The 22218-nt window shown below is 41.0% G+C and overlaps 1 protein-coding gene across 1 annotated transcript in view; it reads right to left on the reverse strand.

Moving 5' to 3' along the window:
* Window positions 1-1611: 1611 nt before the first annotated feature.
* The window catches only part of OCA2 (OCA2 melanosomal transmembrane protein), a 245408-nt gene continuing 224801 nt past the window's right edge, over window positions 1612-22218 (reverse strand). The window contains exons 24-25 of the mRNA XM_060151549.1: window positions 3108-3201; window positions 1612-2151 (exon numbers count right to left, since the gene is read on the reverse strand). Of these exons, the coding sequence (XP_060007532.1) occupies window positions 2067-2151; window positions 3108-3201 (179 nt within the window). The 3' untranslated portion in view covers window positions 1612-2066. The remainder of the gene's footprint in view (window positions 2152-3107; window positions 3202-22218) is intronic.

The raw sequence follows: 22218 nt of genomic DNA on the forward strand, positions 1-22218 counted from the left end.
GGAAGTTAGAGAAAGGGATGAGTTGGAGGTGTCACTGGAGGACTCTGTTGAGGTGATAATCTGGAGGAGATAGCTGGGAGTATTGGAAGTATCAGAGAGAGACATTTGAGATGAAGAATTAAAGGTGCAGTTCCTGGTGATCCAGCCAGGGTGTAATGAGGCTTGAGTGTCAAATCTCAGGGAATTCTGAGAAGGTTGAAGGGGTGAGGGAGAGAGGAAGAAATAAGCCAGGAGCTCAGGTATTTAAGAATGAGATGTGATAACTGAGGAGCTGAGATGGGAGGGGGAGAGGTAGAGGTTGTGCACCACAGGGGAAGAGATACTGAGGGAGGAGAGAACAGACATGAATTAAGAGCAGCATCTGGGCACAAGGAAGGTGCCAATACCACCTCCAGGCATGGAAACATGTGGGAAAAGAGAAAACAAAGCCTTTTGGTGGAAGGACTCAGGGCATCTAAGCTTCAGTGAGGCAACATGAAAAGGGAGCAGAGCTGGAATGCTGGCAGGGCTCCTTTCCTGGAAAGACTGGGGAGTGAGGGCTTCACTCGAGCAGTGAGTCAGGTGCACATGCAATTTCTGTGACTTCCTCAACCCAGATTTTAAAACAAAAATGGGTTTTTTTGTCACTTTTGCTGACAAGGAATTCAAAGATAGCTCATGAAGCTAAAGGACATATTTTCATAAACTTTCTCCTCACCTTTCTGGTTGTCACTTTACAAATATAGACTCTAAACTATAGAAAGGGTACACCTACGCTGAGGGTTCCAGGGACAGAAATGGGATCTCCTACATTTTAGTTCTTGGTGCCCTGAGGATCTTAAACCTTTCAAAATCAGATACTTTATACAACTACTGCTTCTGAGCAGAGTCCCCAGTAAACATCTTCTTTTTCTTCATCTCATCTCAAGGTATCACACACAGTAGACTGAAACTGAAGAAGAGGTTTTTTGTCTGAGGTTTAGCCATGGTATTGATCAAGCAGAGCAGATGAGACCTCAGCTGAAGCCCAGCTCCCTCTTAATCTTTGCTCTCATTGTCCTTGCTTTATGTTTAATGTTCCACAAAAGAATAGCATTTAGTAAGCGTTGACTGCACCACTGAAATCCAGCAGGTATGTAGAGCTGAATGTATTGACCACACTCTGGGGTAATTGATAGAAATAGCATACACCATTTTCAAAACTGAAGATTATTTTTCCAGGTTGGTAAATATTTAAAATATTATTTTAAAAAAGCACATATGATTTCTGCAAGTCAAATATCTGGACTTTTAACTGATGACTTAAAAACTCCAGAGAGGGCTTCCCTGGTGGCACAGTGGTTGAGAGTCTGCCTGCCGATGCAGGGGACACAGGTTCGTGCCCCAGTCTGGGAAGATCCCACATGCCGCGGAGCAGCTGGGCCCATGATCCATGGCCGCTGAGCCTGCATGTCCAGAGCCTGTGCTCCTCAACGGGAGAGGCCACGGCAGTGAGAGGCCCGCGTACCGCAAAAAAAAAAAAAAAAAAAACTCCAGAGAAAACCATTAATGAATAAAATGCAATTTTATATAATGTAAGCTACTAAAAAGCAAGAGACTAACAAATTCTAAGACCCTTTGTCAAGGGGCAGTATTTTTTTTTAATACATATAATGTTTCCTTACAAATTGTATGCCCTTCCCAAGAAAAGTATGCATTAAGAGGGTATACAATTGGAATGCTCATTATTTTAACATGAAAAGTGATTACATGAAGAAAAACTATTGATAGCCTCAGGAGAAGTGATATTTAAACAACACAAGCCATTTGGAGTGAATTATTGAATTTGTGTCTTTTCCTACAGAGCATAGCTTAGATGTATTTTGAGATATACATATTTTCCTGTGGTAGAATCTTGTGTAAGTTATCTTGTATTTACCACAATTTGCCAGCTTCACCCAAATAAGAGTGTGGATAGCAAAGGTGTCCATTCCAGAGCACCCCCATGGTAAGCACCTTTTCTTCTCCAAAGAGTGGTTTTGGGGTAGTATTCTACTGATGTTGGTGATGGGTCAAGTTTCCCTCAGTCTTCACACATTGTATATCTACTAATTCCATCCTATAACGACATGAGCAACAAGGAGGTAGCACATCCCAACCATGCAGGAGACAACCATCATTGGGAAGCCCAACCTGAAACACAAAGAGAAGTGGATTATGGTGTCTGGTGTCTGCATAGTACTGTGAGATCTGGACTTATTATTATATTATGTTATTGCAAAAGAATGTGGCCTTACAAGCTTTATATATCCATAAAGGTAACTGTCTTTTATTTCTAGAAATCAAAAGTTGGGTTCAGCCTAGATGATATGGATGTGTGCCTCCATTAGATATCCCCCATTGTATCCCCCAAATGAATGTCAGTTCATTTTGACAGCACCATTTTACAGGCACCACCAATGTCTATTCTGCCCAGTTCCTGCATCCAAAATGCAGTGGTGCCATATGAACACAAGCATGTAGGGGCCAGGACCCCAGAGCGGACCTGGCTCCCTCAGAGCAGGTCCTCCTTTGCAGGAGCTGGCATCAGCTGCTCTCCCCCATCCAGGGCCTCCTCTCTGCACTGTCCTCCTGAGAGGTGCCTGCTCCCAGGCTGCCCCCAGTCTGCAATATTCCTGGGTCCCTTCAGTCATGAAATTTTTTGCTGGGCAATCCGGTAGGGGGATGTCAGACTCTCATTATGTACCCTCATCATGGGCAATCAAGGCACAAATCCCCACTGGAATTTTCAAGGGAACAACAACATAAAATATCAATGTATCTCTAATTATTAAAACATGCTTATATTAGTGCTTAGCAGTATGTGTGGCTGATTTTTTTTTTTTTTTTTTGCGGTACGTGGGCCTCTCACTGTTGTGGCCTCTCCCATTGTGGAGCACAGGCTCTGGACGCGCAGGCTCAGCGGCCATGGCTCACGGGCCCAGCCGCTCCGCGGCATGTGGGATCTTCCCGGACCAGGGCATGAACCCGTGTCCCCTGCATCGGCAGGCGGACTCTCAACCACTGCGCCACCAGGGAAGCCCTGATTTTTTAATAAAGTAAGTTTAGGGACAGTATAAACAGAAATTTTAAATGAGTTTTTAAAGTACCTGAAAAATTCCATGAAAGAAAATCCATATCCATGCTGCTCTGCAATTCCTGAACAAACCACATTTGCTGATGCTCCAATCAGTGTCCCATTACCTAGAATAAAAATTCAAAAAGTAAAATAAAATCTCAGTTTATCTTGGTGGTAGGCTCCTGTTCTCTTTTGTTCTATGATACTTTGATCATCTCACAGGCTTTTGATTGATGATTACTTTACTGTTCACTACCAAAGTGATTGCTGTGCAAATATTTGCAGGAACAAAAAAAAACCATGAAGCTAATGGACATATTTTCATAAACTTTCTCCTCACCTTTCTGGTTGTCACTTTACAAATATAGACTCTAAACTATAGAAAGGGTACACCTACCCTGAGTGTTCCAGGGACAGAAATGGGATCTCCTACGTTTTAGTTCTTGGTGCCCTGAGGATCTTAAACCTTTCAAAATCAGATACTTTATACAACTACTGCTGGCAAACAGAAAATAAATTCACTGCTTGTTAATATAGTAATTCATTTATGAATAGGGCTACTTCTATTGGATGTGATAGGGAAGAGGAAAAGTTAAGGACAATTGGCAAATCACTGTGGGATGTGGTGACATATATCTTTCAGAGGAAAATGTAAGTAGGGTCAACATCCACAGGAAAGAACATGTGTCTTCAGAGCAGTAGGATCTCAGATGAGAACCACCATCCTTAGGACTCTAGGTCTGGACACCTACCAGCAAATCCTTTGTGTGGATGGAAAGATGGATGTAAACAACCATGATAATAAAATGCCTCTTTGGTTGGGCCTTTTTGACAGCACACATGATCTGCAGGGAAACTATGTGCATACACGTACAGAAGTGCGGCCTCACAGTGAAGGATGTGACTCAAACCCAGCCCCCAACAGAGAGGTGGGTTCAGGGAAGGGTAAATTTACTTAGTGAAGCCCATTGGCATCTTTCAGTCCCCACCCGCAGAGGTCAGTGTTTGGGGATGGGTGCACGACCCAGGCTCAGCCAAGTTAGTTCAGTTCTGGCATTGTGCATTGCCGAGGACTATGAACTGTGAGACACAAATCTGTAGCTTCCAACAGCCCTCACGGGCCTGAGGGGCTGGTCTTTCTAAGACTGGACAGCAGAGCAGGAGGGCAAGGACCAAGGAAGCTGTGCCCTTCAGTGCTACATTGGCCCAGAACTCCATGCTGGAACACTGAGCACAGAGAGAAGTGAGGAATAAATAACCTCAGAGCCATGTGACCTATGAGGTTTCTCCATGGAGGAGGACCATGGCACCCATTCCGTTACCCATGAAAGGCCTTTGCAGGTGTCGTGTGAGTGCTCAGCTGCACACATGTCCCCTCTCCACTCAGTCCTTACACTCTCCTGAAACACAAAGGCATCCAATCTGGTAGGATTCATTATGCACCAGGCCCACAGGCTGCCAGCGCAAAGCATCATGAAGAGCCTCATCTCACTCTCCCTGCCTTTACTCCATGTAAAAGTTTGACTAGGGGGGTTTTGGTGAAAACTTCTGAAATAGCACGACACATCCATTTACATGCCTTCTCTAAGGATTAAATATATTTGACATGTCAATAATATGACTTTAGATGTTAAGAGCTCAATAAAAACCTCCAGCATCTCCCCAGAGCTCCGAGCCCATCAAGCCCAAGCCCCAATCTGCTTGTGGTCACTGTGTTTCTGATGCCCCATTTTGTGACAGTCCCCCTATTCCTCAGTGTAGTTCAAAGTGTATGGACCCATCCAGAGTTTTAGGGAGGGGGCAATGGAGGTGGGAGGGCAGGAGGGACAAGCCCATCACCAAGGAGAGAGGGACAGCTGCCCCATAGAAGGGGAGAGTGTGACAGGCCAACACCCAAGCTGCCTGCACAGGACAGACTTTAGAGTGGCCACAGCCAGCTAGGGAAAAGAGACTCAGTCTTACAGTTCCAAGGAACTGGATTTGCCAATAACCTGAGTGAGGTTGGAAGCAGACCCATCCTCAGAGCCACCAGAAGGGAGCACATCCTGCAGACACCTTGATCATGGCCTTGTGAGACTCTAAGCAGGGACCCAACTGAACCATCCTTACCGAGAAGGCAAGAACTTGTAAGATAAAAAATCCCCAAAGTTTGTCTATTTGTTATGGCAAGAACTGAGTCTGGATTTCCATCTCAATTCTGAGATCTGCCTCTGCTCCCACTTTCCCCGCACCCCAGACTTCCATTAGCTTCTTCCTAACTGCCCAACCCTAAGCAGGCTCACCCTCTAACCCCAGTAAGCCACTCCCCATGGAAATCAGCTCACATCCTCCAGGGGCTCACAGGGAGCCTGTTAGTGGAGAGACAAGGCATGACACCACGTGGGAGATGTGCAATGGGCGTGAGATCAGAGAGGCAGAGAGCAAACGCTCAGGGGGCTGAGCATTGAGGTCCCCGTGTCCCCATGAAGAAACTGAGGTGCAGAGAGGCAACATGCTGACTTGTTGGTGCTAGGAAGTGGGTGGGCCCAAGACTCGAACCAGGCATTCTGACTCCAGAGGAAGATCAAAGAGGGTAGGGCTCAGGCTGCATGATGTAAGCCTGAGGCCTTTCTGTAGACAGCCATGCAGAGCATTTGAAGGGTTCCAAGCAGGTGGCAATGTACAAATTTTATGGCAGCACTGGTCCCAGCTAGGTGCTGACATACCAATGTGCCCATCCAGTCACCCTGCCAACAAGCTGACTCTTGCTCTGGAGAGATTCCACACAGAGTCATCTTGCCTGGGTATTATTTCACAGGGTCTGACAAGTCTGCTACCACAGGGAAGCCAATGTTCCTCAGAGGGCCCTGCCTGCAGACCTCTGTCACAGAGCACACACATCAGTAGCTGGGCAGCATCTGCTCTGCCACCACAAACACTGCTACTCCAGGATTTAACATGGAGACCTCTGCTTCTGGACAAAACAGAACTTCACACATGATTCAGGGTCACATTCAGGAACCTGGGTGGCCTCTAAAAATAACAGGCAACACTTTCCTTCTCTTGTGTTGGGGATTAATGGTTGAAAACATACTCCCTTTGCTCCCAATCAAGATGGCAGAGTAGGAGGATGTGGAACTCACCTTCCCCAAAAAACACATCAAAAATACATCTACATGAATAACAAATTTCACAGAAAACCAACTGAAAGCTGACAGAAATCTCTTATACAACCAAAGCAGCAAGAAAGATTCACATGTAACTGAAGCAGGACAGAAAAAGAAAAAGGCATCATGAAGGGACCGGTCCCGCTGGGAGGGAGTTGTGAAAGAGGAAAGACCACACAGGTGGTCCCTCTCCCTGGGAACCCCCTGCTTCTTCACAGAGGTCTGCCAGGTCAGATAGATGGACTGGAGGGGGCTGAACTCTACTCGCAAGGAGAGCGTGTGTACTGGCTTGCTAGTAATCAGGGTGGAGAGACTGGTGCTGACAGCTGCTACATCGTGACACTTCCCACCCCAAAACATGAACTGAGCAGGGATGATACAGTGCACAGTGGCTAGGCTCTGAAACTTGGGCTTCAACAGAGGGACCTTGGGAGAGGATTTGGTCTAGCTCTAGAGGCCCTGGAGTGTAGTCTGGGCCAAAACTCAGAGCCCATCACTAGCACACACAGAGCTGGGTACAGGTTGGCCAAAGGAGCCCGATTATCAGCACATGCAGGTCAGGGTGCAGGTCCCCCTAGGAACACCATTGTCAACATGCTCATACCAGGGCATGGCTCTGGTGGTGGTAGGCTTTGTGAGCTTGGCCACAGCACTGGTAGTTCCAGGTGCAGGTCTGGCAGCAGTGGACCTTGTTGGTGCACATACCAGGTGGTGGGTGGTACAACAGAGTCACACATGTTCAGTGGACAGCCCCTGGGGAGGAGTACACAGTGGTTCCTTTCCTGGTGGGAGCACTCCAGTTCTGCTCACCTTTCACAATGCAGGTGGGAGATAGATCTGTGACAGACAGGCCCTGGGAGAGCCCTACCATAGAGGCAGCCTAGGTCCCAGGGGCAGCACAACCACCTCAATTCCAGTAGTCACAACACCCTGGTCACCAGTGACAGCCTAGCACTAGGTCTGGGATGAACAAAACAGAGAAAGGGATGCAACTTTGCAGTGCTTCTGGGCAGAACTGTGGATGGCTGTATGGGTGGCACTTAGGCCTGCTGTGACCACCCAGGCTTCACTTCCTTCAATGCTCACCTCCTTGTGGATACAGCACACACTTAAGGGCAATAGAGCCTTATAGAATGCTACCCTCAGGGTTTCTACTCCAACAACTGGAAAACAGATCCTGCCCTGACAGGGCTGTGACAGCCAAGAGAAGGCCCCACCGAACATCCAGTGCAGGCTCTGGGCATCACTACACCAATCACACCCCTTATCAAGTGGATAAGGGCCAGCAGACTCTGAGGAAAGACATGGCAGGCATCCATAGCAAAAACAGGCCTCACACCAAAAAACTGGACTCAGTCTACAGAGGGATGTTCCTTCATTAAAAAAAGCCCATCAAGACCAGAGTATACAATTATTTCTCCTAAATTCATAGAAAAAAAGAAATTTAACTAAGATGAAAAAGCAGAGGAACTACTGCCAATTGAAAGAGCAAAAGGGAATTCCCTGGCAGTCCAGTGGTTAGGACTATGTGCTTTCATTGCTGAGGGCCTGGGTTTCATCCCTGGTCAGGGAACTAAGATCCCACAAGCTGCATGGTGTGGCCAAGAAAATAAACAAACAAACAAACAAATAAATAAAAGAACAAGAGAAATCCCCTGAAAGAACAAACAATGAAACAGACCTCTCCACTCTCCTAGAACCTGAGTTCAAAAAGGAGGTAATAAGAATGCTAAAAGACTTAAGAAAGATTATCAATAGAAATGCAGATCAGTGCAACAAGGAAATGGAAACTATAAAGATGAAACATTCAAATAAGACAACACAATTGCCAAGATAAAAGTCAATCTAGAAGCAATGAAGAGCAGGCTAAATAATGCAAAAGAACAAATAAGTGATCCAGAAGACAGAATAATGGCAATCACCCAATCAGAACAGCAGACAGAAAGACAAATTAAAATAAGAAAGCAACATACAAGCTCTAGAACTAAAGAACAAAAAAACAGAGATGAACAATACAATAACTGAAATGAAAAATACACTAGAAGGAATCAATAGCAGAATAACTGAGGCAGAAGAATGGATAAGTGAGCTGGACGATAGCATGATGGAAATAACTGCCATGGAGCAGAATAAAGAAAAAAGAACGAAAAGAAATGAGGACAGTCTCAGAAACACTGGACACAACATTAAAAGCATCAACATTCAAATAAGTCCCAGAAGAAGAAGAGAAAGAGAAAGGACCTGAGAAAATATTGAAGAGATTATAGTCAAAAAATTCCCTAACATGGGAAAGGAAATAGTCATCCAAGATCAAGAAAGGAAGAGAGTCCTATACAGGATAAAACCAAGGAGGAACATGACAAGACACATATTAATCAAACTAACAGAAACTAAATACAAAGAAAAAATATTAAAAGCCAAAAAGGGGAAACCAAGAGAAATTAAGGAAACACTCCCATTTACCATTGCAACAAAAAGAATAAAATACCTAGGATAATTCTACCTAAGTAGACAAAAGACCTGTATGCAGAAAACTATAAGATACTGATGAAAGAAATTAAAGATGATACAAACAGATAGAGAGATATACCATGTTCTTGGATTGGAAGAATCAACACTGTGAAAATGATTATACTACCCAAAGCAATCTACAGATTCAGTGCAATCCCTATCAAACTACAAATGACATTTTTCACAGAACTAGAACAAAAAAATCACAGTTTGTTTGGAAACACAAACAAAGCAATCTTCAGAAAGAAAAATGGAGCTGGAGGAATCAGTCTTCTTGACTTCAGACTATTCTACAAAGCTACAGTAAGCAAGACACTATGGTACTTGCACAAAAACAGAAATATAGATCAATGAAACAGGATAGAAAGCCCAGAGATAAACCCACACACATATGGTCACCTTATCTTTGGTAAAGGATGCAATAATATTCAATGTAGAAAAGAGAGCCTCTTAAATAAGTGGTGCTGGGAAAACTGGACAGCTACCTGTAAAAGAATGAAATTAAAACACTCCCTAACACCATACACAAAAATAAACTCAAAATGGATTATAGACCTAAATGTAAGGCTAGACACTATAAAACTCTTAGAGGAAAACATAGGCAGAACACTCCAAGACAAATCACAGCAAGATCCTTTTTGACTCACCTCCTAGAGGAATGGAAATAAAAACAAAAATAAACAAATGGGACCTAATAAATCTTAGTAGCTTTTGTACAGCAAAGGAAACCATAAACAAGATGAAGAGACAACCCTCAGAATGGGAGAAAATATTTGCAAATGAAGCAACTGACAAAGGATTAATCTCCAAAATGTACAAGCAGCTCATGTAGTTTATTATCAAGAAAACAAACAACCCAGTCCAAAAATGGGCAGAAGACCTAAATAGACATTTCTCCAAAGAAGATATACAGATTGCCAACAAACACATGAAAGGATGCCTAACATCACTAATCATTAGAGAAATGCAAATCCAAACTACAATGAGATATCACCTCACACCAGTCAGAATGGCCATCATCAAAAAAATCTGCAAACAATAAATGCTGGAGAGAGTGTGGAGAAAAGGGAACACTCCTGCACTGCTGGTGGGAATGTGAATTGGTACAGCCACTATGGAGAACAGTATGGAGCTTCCTTAAAAAACTACAAATATCATCTCACACCAGTCAGAATGGCCATCATCAAAAAATCTAGAAACAATAAATGCTGGAGAGGGTGTGGAGAAAAGGGAACCCTCTTACACTGTTGGTGGGAATGTAAATTGATACAGCAACTGTGGAGAACAGTATGGAGGTTCCTTAAAAAACTACAAGTAGAACTACCATATGACCCAGCAATCCCACTACTGGGCATATACCCTGAGAAAACCATAATTCAAAAAGAGTCATGTACCAAAATGTTCATTGCAGCTCTATTTACAATATCCAGGACATAGAAGCAACCTAAGTGTCCATCAACAGATGAATGGATAAAGAAGATGTGGCACATATATACAATGGAATACTACTCAGCCATAAAAAGAAATGAAATTGAGTTATTTGTAGTGAGGTGGATGGACCTAGAATCTAGCATACAGAGTGAAGTAAGTCAGAAAGAGAAAGACAAATACTGTATGCTAACACATATCTATGGAATCTAAAGCAAAAAAGAAAATGGTTCTGAAGAACCTAGAGGCAGGACACGAATAACAACGCAGCTGTAGAGAATGGATTTGAAGACACGGGGAGGAGGAAGGGTAAGCTGGGACGAAGTGAGAGAGTGGCATGGTCATATATACACTACCAAATGTAAAATAGATAGCAGGTGGGAAGCAGCCACAGAGTACAGGGAGATCAGCTCCGTGCTTTGTATCAACCTAGAGGGGTGGGATAAGGAGGGTGTGAGGGATATGCAAGAGGGAGGAGATATGCGGATATATGTATATGTACAGCTGATTCACTTTGTTATACAGCAGAAACTAACAAACTATTGTAAAGCAATTATACTACAATAAAGATGTTAAAGAAAAAAAAAGCCAATCCCAAAAGTTACACCCTGTAAGATTCCATTTACATAATATACTTGGGGCTTCCCTGGTGGCGCAGTGGTTGGGAGTCCGCCTGCCGATGCAGGGGACACGGATTCGTGCCGCGGTCTGGAAAGATCCCACATGCCACGGAACGGCTGGGCCCATGAGCCATGGCCGCTGAGCCTGCACATCCGGAGCCTGTGCTCCACAAAGGGAGAGGCCACAGCAGTGGGAGGCCCGCGTACCGCAAAAAAAAAAATAAAATAAATAATAATAATAATATATAATATACTTGAAATGACAAAGTTGTAGAAATGTAGAATAGGTAAGTGGTTGCCAAGGGTTAAGTAGGGGGTGGGGATGGAAGGAAGTGGGTGTGGCTATAAAAGGGCAATGTGAGGGATTTTTTTTAGTGATGAAAATGTTTTGTGTCTTGACTGCTTCAATGTCAATATCCTGACTGTGATATTGTAGTATAGTTTCACAATATATTACCATTGAGGGAAACTGGATAAATGGTACATAGGATCTCTTCATAGTATTCCTTACAACTGCATGTGAATATACAACTATCTCAAAGTAAAAGCTTAATTAAAGTAATAAAAAAGGGAAACCAGAGGGAAAAATTATCTCATGACTAAATCCATAATTACTAAACTAAATAAATATATATAGATAGACAGGTTGACTGAAAAATAAAGTTGAGGAAACATCCCCAAGTCCGGAGGCAAAAGTCAAAGAAGAAAATGCAGAGGAAAAATAATATACACACGTTCAATATGGGAAACCCCAAATTCAACTACTAGAAAAATCTCAGAAAGGACAGAATGAAATGGAAGGGAGGAATTTATCAAAGAAATGATAGAAGTGGATTCTGCAGAGTAGAAGCAGCACATGAGTAAATACATACCTAATGCCATCTTTATGAAATTTTAGAACCCCAGCGAGCCTTAGAAACTTTCCCGGAGTCATACAACTGGAAAATCCCACAGCTGGGAATCAAATTCCTGCAGTTCAGCTCCAGAGTTTCTCCTCCTTACTCTCTTTACGTTGAAAACAAGTAACTAGAAATACTAGGTTCAACAAAAATGGTATGAAATATGTCACCAAATTTGAAGTAAATTAAAATGACATGATTTTAAGCAGATGATGAAACATCTGCTTAAAGAAAGAAGAAGACTTGATTGGACCTTGATCCTGGTGCACATCTTGGCCCTGCAGTGTGGCATTTACATAGTCAGGGTAGCATGAATGTTGCTGATGGGTTTTCCCAGCTGGAGTGAACCTATGACCAAGCCAGTAGTTTCTGTTGCTTGTAGAACACAGTGTGGTTGTTAATTTCCTTGACAAATCTGAGCTGTTTTATTTTACTTGTTGCCAAATTCACGTATTATTTGGATAAAAACAAACTAAAAATAATTTAAATATCTACTTGTGGGACCCAGAAAACAAACAAAAATGAAGAATGCTTTAGGTCCAAGTATGCATTGTGTCCTTGACAAAGTTGTCTAGAGATTGTGGGTAATCCAGGCAGCACACGGCTACATTAAAACCTGTTGCTTCCTTTTGGTCAAGTTCATATCCTGAGTGGCAGGTAGTTCTATTAATACTTTCCAAAGGGAATTCCAGTGCATAAAATTAATTTTTATGTTTTCTGTCAAATGAAGCATTACCACTGGTCTGAGAGCATGGTTTATTTACCTCAGATTGGATTGGTTGACATAGGACATTAGATTGAAGGTTCTTTATAAACATTTAAAATGGTCATCAAGAGCACGGCAGAGAATAGTTTTGGAAAATGTTCTTGTTCTGCCTCTAGATCCATACATTAGTTTTCATGTAGGATTACCCAGACATGCCAAGACAGGCAGCAGCTCTTTGTGTGCACAGCCCAACTTCTAATTCACACCTCTGTAAATGGAAACTGGCCAGGTGGCCTGAGCCAGAGTAGTGACACCTAGGACTTCTTTCTCCCCACCACATGGAACCCATGTCATGTGGGGAACTATCAAAAGCCTGCTAGCATCTTATTAAACTACTGAAACAACCATTGACATCTGAATGGTATGCTCACATTCATAATCTTAAGTGAACCTCAGGACTATCCTGTGAGATGCCCAGGGAAAGTTGTCATTTAACACAGAGGTAGCTGACTCCCCTATATCTCCTCCCCACCGATGATGGGGCAGGGACAGTCAGATGGATTCCTGCCCCTTGCCAGTGACCAACATGAGTGGGCCAGCCAAAGCTATTTGGTGTCAAGGAGACATTGTGAGGTGTCTTCTTGGGGGAGAGGGCGACTTCTGGTAATGATTTCCCTGATTTTGAGAAAAAACTTTACAAAAGAGAGTAGTCCTGCTGCTTTTTCTGGGTACCATCCATTGTTGTGTGGTGATGAGATTCCTGGAGCTGTTTCCAGCCCGAGTGTGGGGCCAGCTCTAAGTGTCGTTGATGGGTGGCAGAGCATGTAGATGGAGACACCAAGAAGCCCTGAGACACCTCTAGACTTGCTCCACCACTGACTGCCTATCACAGGAGATACTCTTCCTGTTGCTGACACGATCTTGTTTTGTATCTTCCTTTCCTTATAACCCAACGTCCTAATCAATATAATAGAAATGTTCAGTGGTTTGCTCATGGTTACAAAGCTTAGCAGATTTGAGATTTTGATCAAGGTCTTCTGAATCCAAATCTAGCATTCTTTCCACTATGACAGCTGACACAATCTTTTTCCAATGTTTGTGTAGGACGTGCTGGCTGGCTAGACTTCTTCTCTGTGGCTTCCCTGTACCCCACCTGCTTAGGTAGCTTATCCACTCTGCTTGTCTCATTTGGCTGACCAATAAGCCATGGGGGCAACCTGTTTGTGAGCCTTTTGGCATAGCTTTTGTCCTCATGATAAAAATGTATTGGTACCAGTTCTCCTCCATGCTTTCTGCTTTGGATGCAGCCATGAAACATTTGTGATGAGAGGGATAGGCCAAGAGAATTGTGGAGACCTGCTTCTAATATTACAAGACATCAAGCTGATGCTTGCCAGCCCTCTGACCCTCAGCTTCTTGTTATATGAGAAGAGATGATTTCCCTGAGTGTGTAAGCCTCTGTTAATCAGGTTTCTGTTACCTGTAGCTGAAAGCATTCTTAAAAGAAACAGAGCTCAGTGAGACTTAGTAAGTTAACGTTCTGCTTCCCATGTTACAAGGCCTTCAGGAAACCAAAAGACCTCATGCAAAGGGATGACTGAAAAGTGGATCTGGGGGAAGGAGGTCAGGCTATGCAGAGAGAGTTTAAGGGGAATAGTAGTCCCCACAGTGCCATCCATTCTACTTTCCTGAAAAAGTGGATAGAAATCAAATGAGCAAAGGCTGAGCAAGGGCCGTACATGAGAGAAGTCAGCTTAGCCTTTGCTCATGTCTCTGCCTCATTCACTCTCCAGGGAAAAAGTTTGAGCCACAAAGCTCCTGACTTTACCTTTTTGTCCCCACACAGCCCTCTCACCCCGCCCAAGTCATCACACAGCCAGGGGGACCAGCTCCTACCCCTTCCCTCACTCTGATCCTTGAGGATCTCCCCATTCCTTTCTCTGAATCCAGAAGTGCTCAGGAACAAATTAACCTGCTGAGCCAGTTCACCCTGGCAATGTGAAACATGAAATTGAAAGGGCCTTTCATTTTCTGGCAAGTGGCCCATTGCCAATGAGGAATTCATACCCACTGCAGCATGATGAGATACTATTGGTCTTAGCAATACCTGCCTGCCATTTTAACTGGGAAAAAAGGAGTATTTTTTCTTTTCTTGGTACTCATTATCATTTTTATTATTTTATTTTTAATTTTACTTTTTACTGAAGTATAGTTTATTTACAATACTGTGTTAGTTTCATGTGTATGGCAAAGTGATTTAGTTATATTTTTTCAGATGTTTTTCCATTATAGGTTATTACAGGATATTGAATATTTTTGCCTGTGTTATAAACCCTTGTTGCTTATCTATTTTATGTATAGTAGTTTGTGTCTATTAATCCCATACTCCTAATTTATACTTCCTCCCTTTCCCCTTTAACCATAAGTTTGTTTTTTTGTGTGTGAGTCTATTTTTTGTATATACATTCATTTTATATTATTTTCTAGATTCAACATATAAGTGATATCAAATAATATTTGTGTTTCTCTGTCTAACTTAGTATGATATTCTCTAGGTCCATCCATGTTGCTGCAAATGGCAATATTTCATTCTTTTTTAGAGCTGAGTAATATACCATTATATGTATATATATCACATCCATGTCTTGGCTATTGTAAATAGTGCTTCTATGAACATTGTGGTGCATGTATCTTTTTGAATTACAGTTTTCATCTTTTCTGGATATATTCTATATATAGATTCTAGGGGTGCAATTGCTGTATCATATGGTAGCTTTACTTTTAGTTTTTAAAGGAATATTGATACAGTTTTCCATACTGACTGCACCAATTTATTCTCCCACCAACAGTGTAGGAGGGTTACTTTTCTCCACACTCTTCCCAGCATTTATTATTTCTAGAATTTTTGATGATAGCCATTCTGACTAGTGTGAGGAGATATTTCATTGTGGTTTTGATTTGTATTTCTCTAAAAATTAGCAATATTGGACATCTTTTCATGTGTTCATTGGTCATCTGTCTTGGAGACCATGTCTATTTAGGAGAAATATCTATTTAGGTTTTCAGCCCATTTTTGATTGGGTTGGGGTTTTTTTTTGTTATTTATTTATTTAGGCTGCATCAAGTCTTAGTTGCGGCACGTGGGATCTTTTGTTGTGGCATGCAGGCTCTTTGTTGCAGTGCCTGGGCTTTTCTCTAGTTGTGGAGTGCAGGCTTCTCTCTAGTTTTGGCCCACGGGCTCAGTTGCCTCCCAGCATGTGGGATCTTAGTTCCCTGACCAGGGATTGAACCCACATCCCCTGCATTGGAAGGCGGATTCTTAACCACTGGACCACCAGGAAAGTCCCCTGGGTTGTTTTTTTGATATTGAGTTTCTTTTTCTTTTTGCTTATAAATGTACCTTCCTCATTTTATTTTATTTTATTTTTTAACATCCTTATTGGAGTATAAATGCTTTACAATGTTCTGCTGTATAACAAAGTGAATCAACCATAGGTATGCATGTATCCCCATTTCCTCTTCCTCTTGCCTCTCCCTACTACCCTCCCTATCCCACTCCACTAGGTGGTCACAAAGCACAGAGCTGATCTCCCTGTGCTACGCAGCTGCTTCCCACTAGCTATCTATTTTATATTTGGTAGTGTATACATGTCAATGCCACTCTCTCACTTTATCCCAGCTTACCCTTCCCCCTCCCTGGGTCCTCAAGTCTATCCTCTATGTCTGTATCATTACTCCTGTCCTGCACCTAGGTTCTTCAGAGCCTTTTTTTTGTTTTAGATTCCATGTATATGTTTTAGCATACGGTATTTGATTTTCTCTATCTGACTTACTTCACTCTGTATGACAGACTCTAGGTCCATCCACCTTACTACAAATAACTCAATTTAATTTCTTTTTACAGCTGAGTAATAGTCCATTGTATATATGTGCCACATCTTCTTTAGTCATTCATCTGTTGATGGACACTTAGGTTGCTTCCATGTCCTGGCTATTGTAAATAGTGCTGCAGTGAACATTGTGGTACATGATTCTTTTTGAATTATGGTTTTCTCAGGGTATATGCCCAGTAGTGGGATTGCTGGGTCATATGGTAGTTCTATTTTTAGTTTTCTAAGGAACCTCCATACTGTTCTCCATAGAGGCTATATGAATTTACTTTCCCACCAACAGTGAAAGAGGGTTCCGTTTTCTCCCACCCTCTCCAGCATTTATGGTTCGTAGATTTTTTTGATGACGGCCATTCTGACTGGTGTGAGGTGATACCTCATTGTAGTTTTGATTTGCATTTCTCTAATGATTAGTGATGTTGAGCATCCTTTCATGTGTTTTCTGGCAACCTGTATATCTTCTTTGGGGAAAAGTCTATCTAGGTCTTCTGCCCATTTTTGGATTGGTTTGTTTGTTTTTTTGATATTGAGCTGCATGAGCTGCTCCTATATTTTGGAGATTAATCCTTGGCCAGTTGCTTCATTTGCAAATATTTTTTTCCCATTCTGAGGGTTGTCTCTTCATCTTATTTATGGTTTCCTTTGCTGTGCAAAAGGCTTTAAGTTTCATTAGGTCCAATTTGTTTATTTTTGTTTTTATTTACATTTCTCTAAGAGGTGGGTCAAAAAGGATCTTGCTGTGATTTATGTAAGAGAGTGTAGTGCCTATGTTTTCCTCTAAGAGTTTTATAGTGTCTGCCCTTACATTTAGGTCATTAATCCATTTTGAGTTTATTTTTGTGTATGGTGTTAGGGAGTGTTCTAATTTCATTCTTTTACCTGTAGCTGTCCAGTTTTCCCAGCACCAATTATTGAAGAGGTTGTCTCTTCTCCATTGTATATTCTTGCCTTCTTTATCATAGATAAGGTGACCATATGTGTGTGAGTTTATCTCTGAGCTTTCTATCCTGCTCCATTGATCTATATTTCTGTTTCTGTGCCAGTACCATACTGTCTTGATTACTGTAGCTTTGTAGTATAGTCTGAAGTCAGGGAGCCTGATTACTCCAGCTCCTCTTTTCTTTCTCAAGATTGCTTTGGCTATTCAGGGTCTTTGATGTTTCCATACAAATTGTGAAATTTTTTGTTCTAGTTCTGTGAAAAATGCCATTGGTAGTTTGATAGGGATGGCATTGAATCTGTAGATTGCTTTGGGCAGTATAGTCATTTTCACAATGTTGATTTTTCCAATCCAAGAACATGGGATATCTCTCCATCTATTTGTATCATATTTAATTTCTTTCATCAGTGTCTTATAATTTTCTGCATACAGGTCTTTTGTCTCCTTAGGTAGGTTTATTCCTAGGTATTTTATTCCTTTTGTTGCAATGGTAAATGGGAGTGTTTCTGTAATTTCTCTTTCAGATTTTTCATCATTAGTGTATAGGAATGCAAGAGATTTCTGTGCATCAATTTTGTATCTTGCTACTTTACCAAATTCATTGTTTAGCTCTAGTAGTTTTCTGGTAGCATCTTTATGATTTTCTGTGTATAGTATCATGTCATCTGCAAACAGTGATGATTTTACTTCTTTTCCAATTTGGATTCCTTTTATTTCTTTGTCTTCTCTGATTGCTGTGGCTAAAACTTCCAAAACTATGTTGAATAATAGTGGTGAGAGTGGGCAGCATTGGATTTTTTTCCTGCTCTAGGGGGAAATGGTTTCAGTTTTTCACCACTGAGCACAATGTTGGCTGGGGGTTTGTCATATATGGGCTTCCTTACGTTGAGGTAAGTTCCCTCTATGCCTATGTTTTGGAGGGTTTTTTTTCTTTTATCATAAATGGGTGTTGAAGTATGTCAAAAGGTTTTTCTGCATCTATTGTGATGATCATATAATTTTTCTCCTTCAATTTGCTAATATGGTGTATCACATTGATTGATTTGCTTATATTGAAGAATCCTTGCATTCCTGGGATAAACCCTACTTGATCATGGTGTATGATCCATTTAATGTGCTGTTGGATTCTGTTTGCTAGTATTTTGTTGAGGATTTTTGCATCTATGTTCATCAGTGATATTGGCTTTTAGTTTTCTTTTTTTGTGACATCTTTGTCTGGTTTTGGTATTAGGGTGATGGTGGCCTCATGGAATGGGTTTGGGAGTGTTCCTCCCTCTGCTATATTTTGGAAGAGTTTGAGAAGGATAGGTGTTAGCTCTTCTCTAAATGTTTTTTAGAATTCGCTTGTTAAGCCATCTGGTCCTGGGCTTTCGTTGGTTGGAAGATTTTTAATCACAGTCTGAATTTCAGTGCTTGTGATTGGTTTGTTTATATTTTTTATTTCTTCCTGGTTCAGTCTCAGAAGGTTGTACTTTTCTAAGCATTTGTCCATTTCTTCCAGGTTGTCCATTTTTTTGGCATATAGGTGCTTGTAGTAATCTCTCATGATCCTTTGTATTTCTGCAGTGTCAGTTGTTACTTCTCCTTTTTCATTTCTAATTCTATTGATTTGAGTCTTCTTTTATTTCTTGATGAGTCTTGCTAATGTTTTATCAATTTTGTTTATTTTCTCAAAGAATCAACTTTTAGTTTTATTGATCTTTGCTATTGTTTCTTTCATTTCTTTTTCATTTATTTCTGATCTGATATTTATGATTTCTTGCCTTCTGTTGACTTTTGGGGTTTTTGTTCTTCTTTCTCTAATTGCTTTAGGTGTAAGTTTAGGTTGTTTATTTGAGATGTTTCTTGTTTCCTGAGGTAGGATTGCATTGCTATTAACTTCCCTATTATAACTGCTCTGCTGCATCCCATAGGTGTTGGGTCATCTTGTATTCATTGTCATTTGTTTCTAGGTATTTTTTAATTCCCTCTTTGACTTCTTTAATGATCTCTTGGTTTAGTAGTGTATTGTTTACCCTCCATTTGTTTGTATTTTTTACAGATTTTTTCCTGTAATTAATATCTAGTCTCATAGTGTTGTGGTTGGAAAAGATACTTGATATGATTTCAATTTTCTTAAATTTACCAAAGTTTAATTTGTGACCCAAGATATGATCTTTCCTGGAGAATATTCGAGTAGCACTTGAGAAGAAAGTGTATTCTGTTGTTTTTGGATGGAGTGTCCTATAAATATCAATTAAGTCTGTCTTGTTTAATATAGCATTTTAAGTTTGTTTTTCCTTATTTATTTTCATTTTGGATGATCTGTCCATTGGTGAAATTGGGGTGTTAAAGTCCCCTACTATGATTATGTTACTGTCGATTTCCCCTTTTTTGGCTGTTAGCATTTGCCTTATGTATTGAGGTGCTCCTATGTTGGGTGCATAAATATTTACAATTGTTGTATCTTTTTCTTGGACTGATCTTTTGATCATTATGTAATGTCCTTCTAAGTCTCTTGTAATAGTCTTTATTTTAAAGTGTATTTTGTCTGATATGAGAATTGCTACTCCAGGTTTTTTTTTTTTTTTTTCGGTATGTGGGCCTCTCACTGTTGTGGCCTCTCCCGTTGTGGAGCACAGGCTCCAGACATGCAGGCTCAGCATTCATGGCTCACGGGCCCAGCTGCTCCACAGCATGTGAGATCTTCCCAGACTGGGACACAAACCCGTGTCCCCTGCATCAGCAGGCGGACTCTCAACCACTGCGCCACCAGGGAAGCCCTCCAGCTTTCTTTTGATTTCCATTTGCATGGAGTATCTCTTTCCATCCCCTCACTTTTAGTCTGTATGTGTCCCTAGGTCTGAAGTATGTCTCTGGTAGACAGCATATATATGGGTTTTGTCTTTGTATCCATTCATCCAGTCTACATCTTTTGGTTGGAGCATTTATTCCATTTACCTCTAAGGTAGTTATCAATATGTATGTTCCTATTACCATTTTCTTAATTGTTTGGGGTTTGTTATTGTAGGTCTTTTCCTTCTCTTGTGTTTCCTGCCTAGAGAAGTTCCTTTAGCATTTGTTGTAAAGCTGGTTTGGTGGTGCTGAATTCTCTTAGCTTTTTCTTTTCTGTAAAGATTTTAATTTCTCCATCAAATCGGGATGAGATCCTTGCTGGATAGAGTAATATTGGTTGCAGGTTTCTCCCTGTCATCACTTTAAATATGTCCTGCCAGTCCTTTCTGGCTTGCAGAGTTTCTACTGAAAGATCAGCTTTTAACCTTATGGGCTTTCTCTTGTTTGTTAATTGTTGCTTTTCCCTTGGTGCTTTTAATATTTTTTCTTTTATTTAATTTTTGATAGTTTGATTAGTATATGTCTAGTATGTGTCTCCTTGGATTTATCCTGTATGGGACTCTGTGCACTTCCTGGACTTGATTGACTATTTCCTTACCCATATTAGGGAAGTTTTCAGCTATAATCTTTTTAAATATTTTCTCAGTCCCTTTTTCTTTCTCTTCTTCTTCTGGGACCCCTATAGTTTGAATGTTGGTGCATTTAATGTTGTCCCAGAGGTCTCTGAGACTGTCTTCAGTTCTTTTCATTGTTTTTTCTATATTCTGCTCTGCAGTAGTTATTTCCATTATTTTATATTCCAGGTCACTTATCCATTCTTCTGCCTCAGTTACTCTGCTATTAATTCCTTCTAGAGAATTTTAAATTTCATTTATTATGTTGTTCATCATTGTTTGTTTGCTCTTTAGTTCTTCTAGGTCCTTGTTAAAAGTTTATTGTATTTTCTCCATTCTATTTCCAAGATTTGGGATAATCTTTAATCTTATTACTCTGAATTCTTTTTCAGGTAGACTGCCTATTTCCTCTTCATTTGTTTGGTCTGGTAAGGTTTTTGCCTTGCTCCTTCATTTGCTGTGTAATTCTCTGTCTTCTCATTTTGCTTAACTTATTGTATTTGGGGTCTCCTTTTCACAGGCTTCCTGTTTGTAGTTCCTGTTGTTTTTGGTGTCTGCTCTCAGTGAGTAAGGTGGGTTCAGTGTGTTCTGTAGGCTTCCTGATGGTGGGGACTGGTGCTTGTGTTCTGGTGGATGAGGCTGGATCTTCTCTTTCTGGCGGGAAGGACCACGTCCAGTCGTGTGTTTTGGGGTGTCTCTGAACTTATTATGATTTTAGGCAGCCTCTCTGCTAATGGGTGGGCGTATGTTCCTGTCTTTCTAGTTATTTGCCATAGGGTGTCCAGCACTGTAGCTTGCTTGTCATTGAGTGGAGCTGGGTCTTAGCATTGAGATAGAGATCTCTGGGAGAGTTTTCACCATTTGATATTACATGGGAGGTCTCTGGTGGACCAATGTCCTGTACTCAGCTCTCCCTCCTCTGAGGCTCAGGTCTGACACCCAGCCGGAGCACCAAGACTCTGTCAGCCACTCAGCTCAGAAGAAAAGGGAAAAAAAGAAAGAAAAAAGGAAAGAAAGAAAGAAGAAAGAAAAAGAAAGAAAGAGAGAAAGGAAGAAAGAAAAAAGAAAGGAAGGAAAGAAGGAAGGAGGGAAGGGAGGAAAAGAATGTTATTAAAATAAAAAAATTATCAAAAAGTAAATAATTATCAAAAGTAATTTAAAGAAAGAGAGAAGGAAATAAAAAAGCAACCAAACCAAAAAACAAATCCATCAATGATAACAAGCACTAAAAACTATACTAAAAAAACAAAAACAAAAAAGGACAGTCAGAATCCTAGGACAAATGGCAAAAGCAAAGCTATATAGACAAATTCACAGAAAGAAGCATACACATACACACTCACAAAAAGAGAAAAAGGAAAAAAGATATATATATTTATATAAAGGAAGGGAGCAACCAAATCAATAAACAAATCTACCAATGATAATAAGCTCTATATACTAAACTAAGATAAACATAAAACCAGGAACAAATTAGATGCAGAAAGTAAACCCCAAGTCAACAGTTGCTCCCAAAGTCCACCACCTCAATTTTGGGATGATTCGTTGTCTAT

This window comes from Lagenorhynchus albirostris, chromosome 6 (genome assembly GCF_949774975.1).
Source record: "Lagenorhynchus albirostris chromosome 6, mLagAlb1.1, whole genome shotgun sequence".
Lineage (NCBI taxonomy): Eukaryota > Metazoa > Chordata > Mammalia > Artiodactyla > Delphinidae > Lagenorhynchus > Lagenorhynchus albirostris.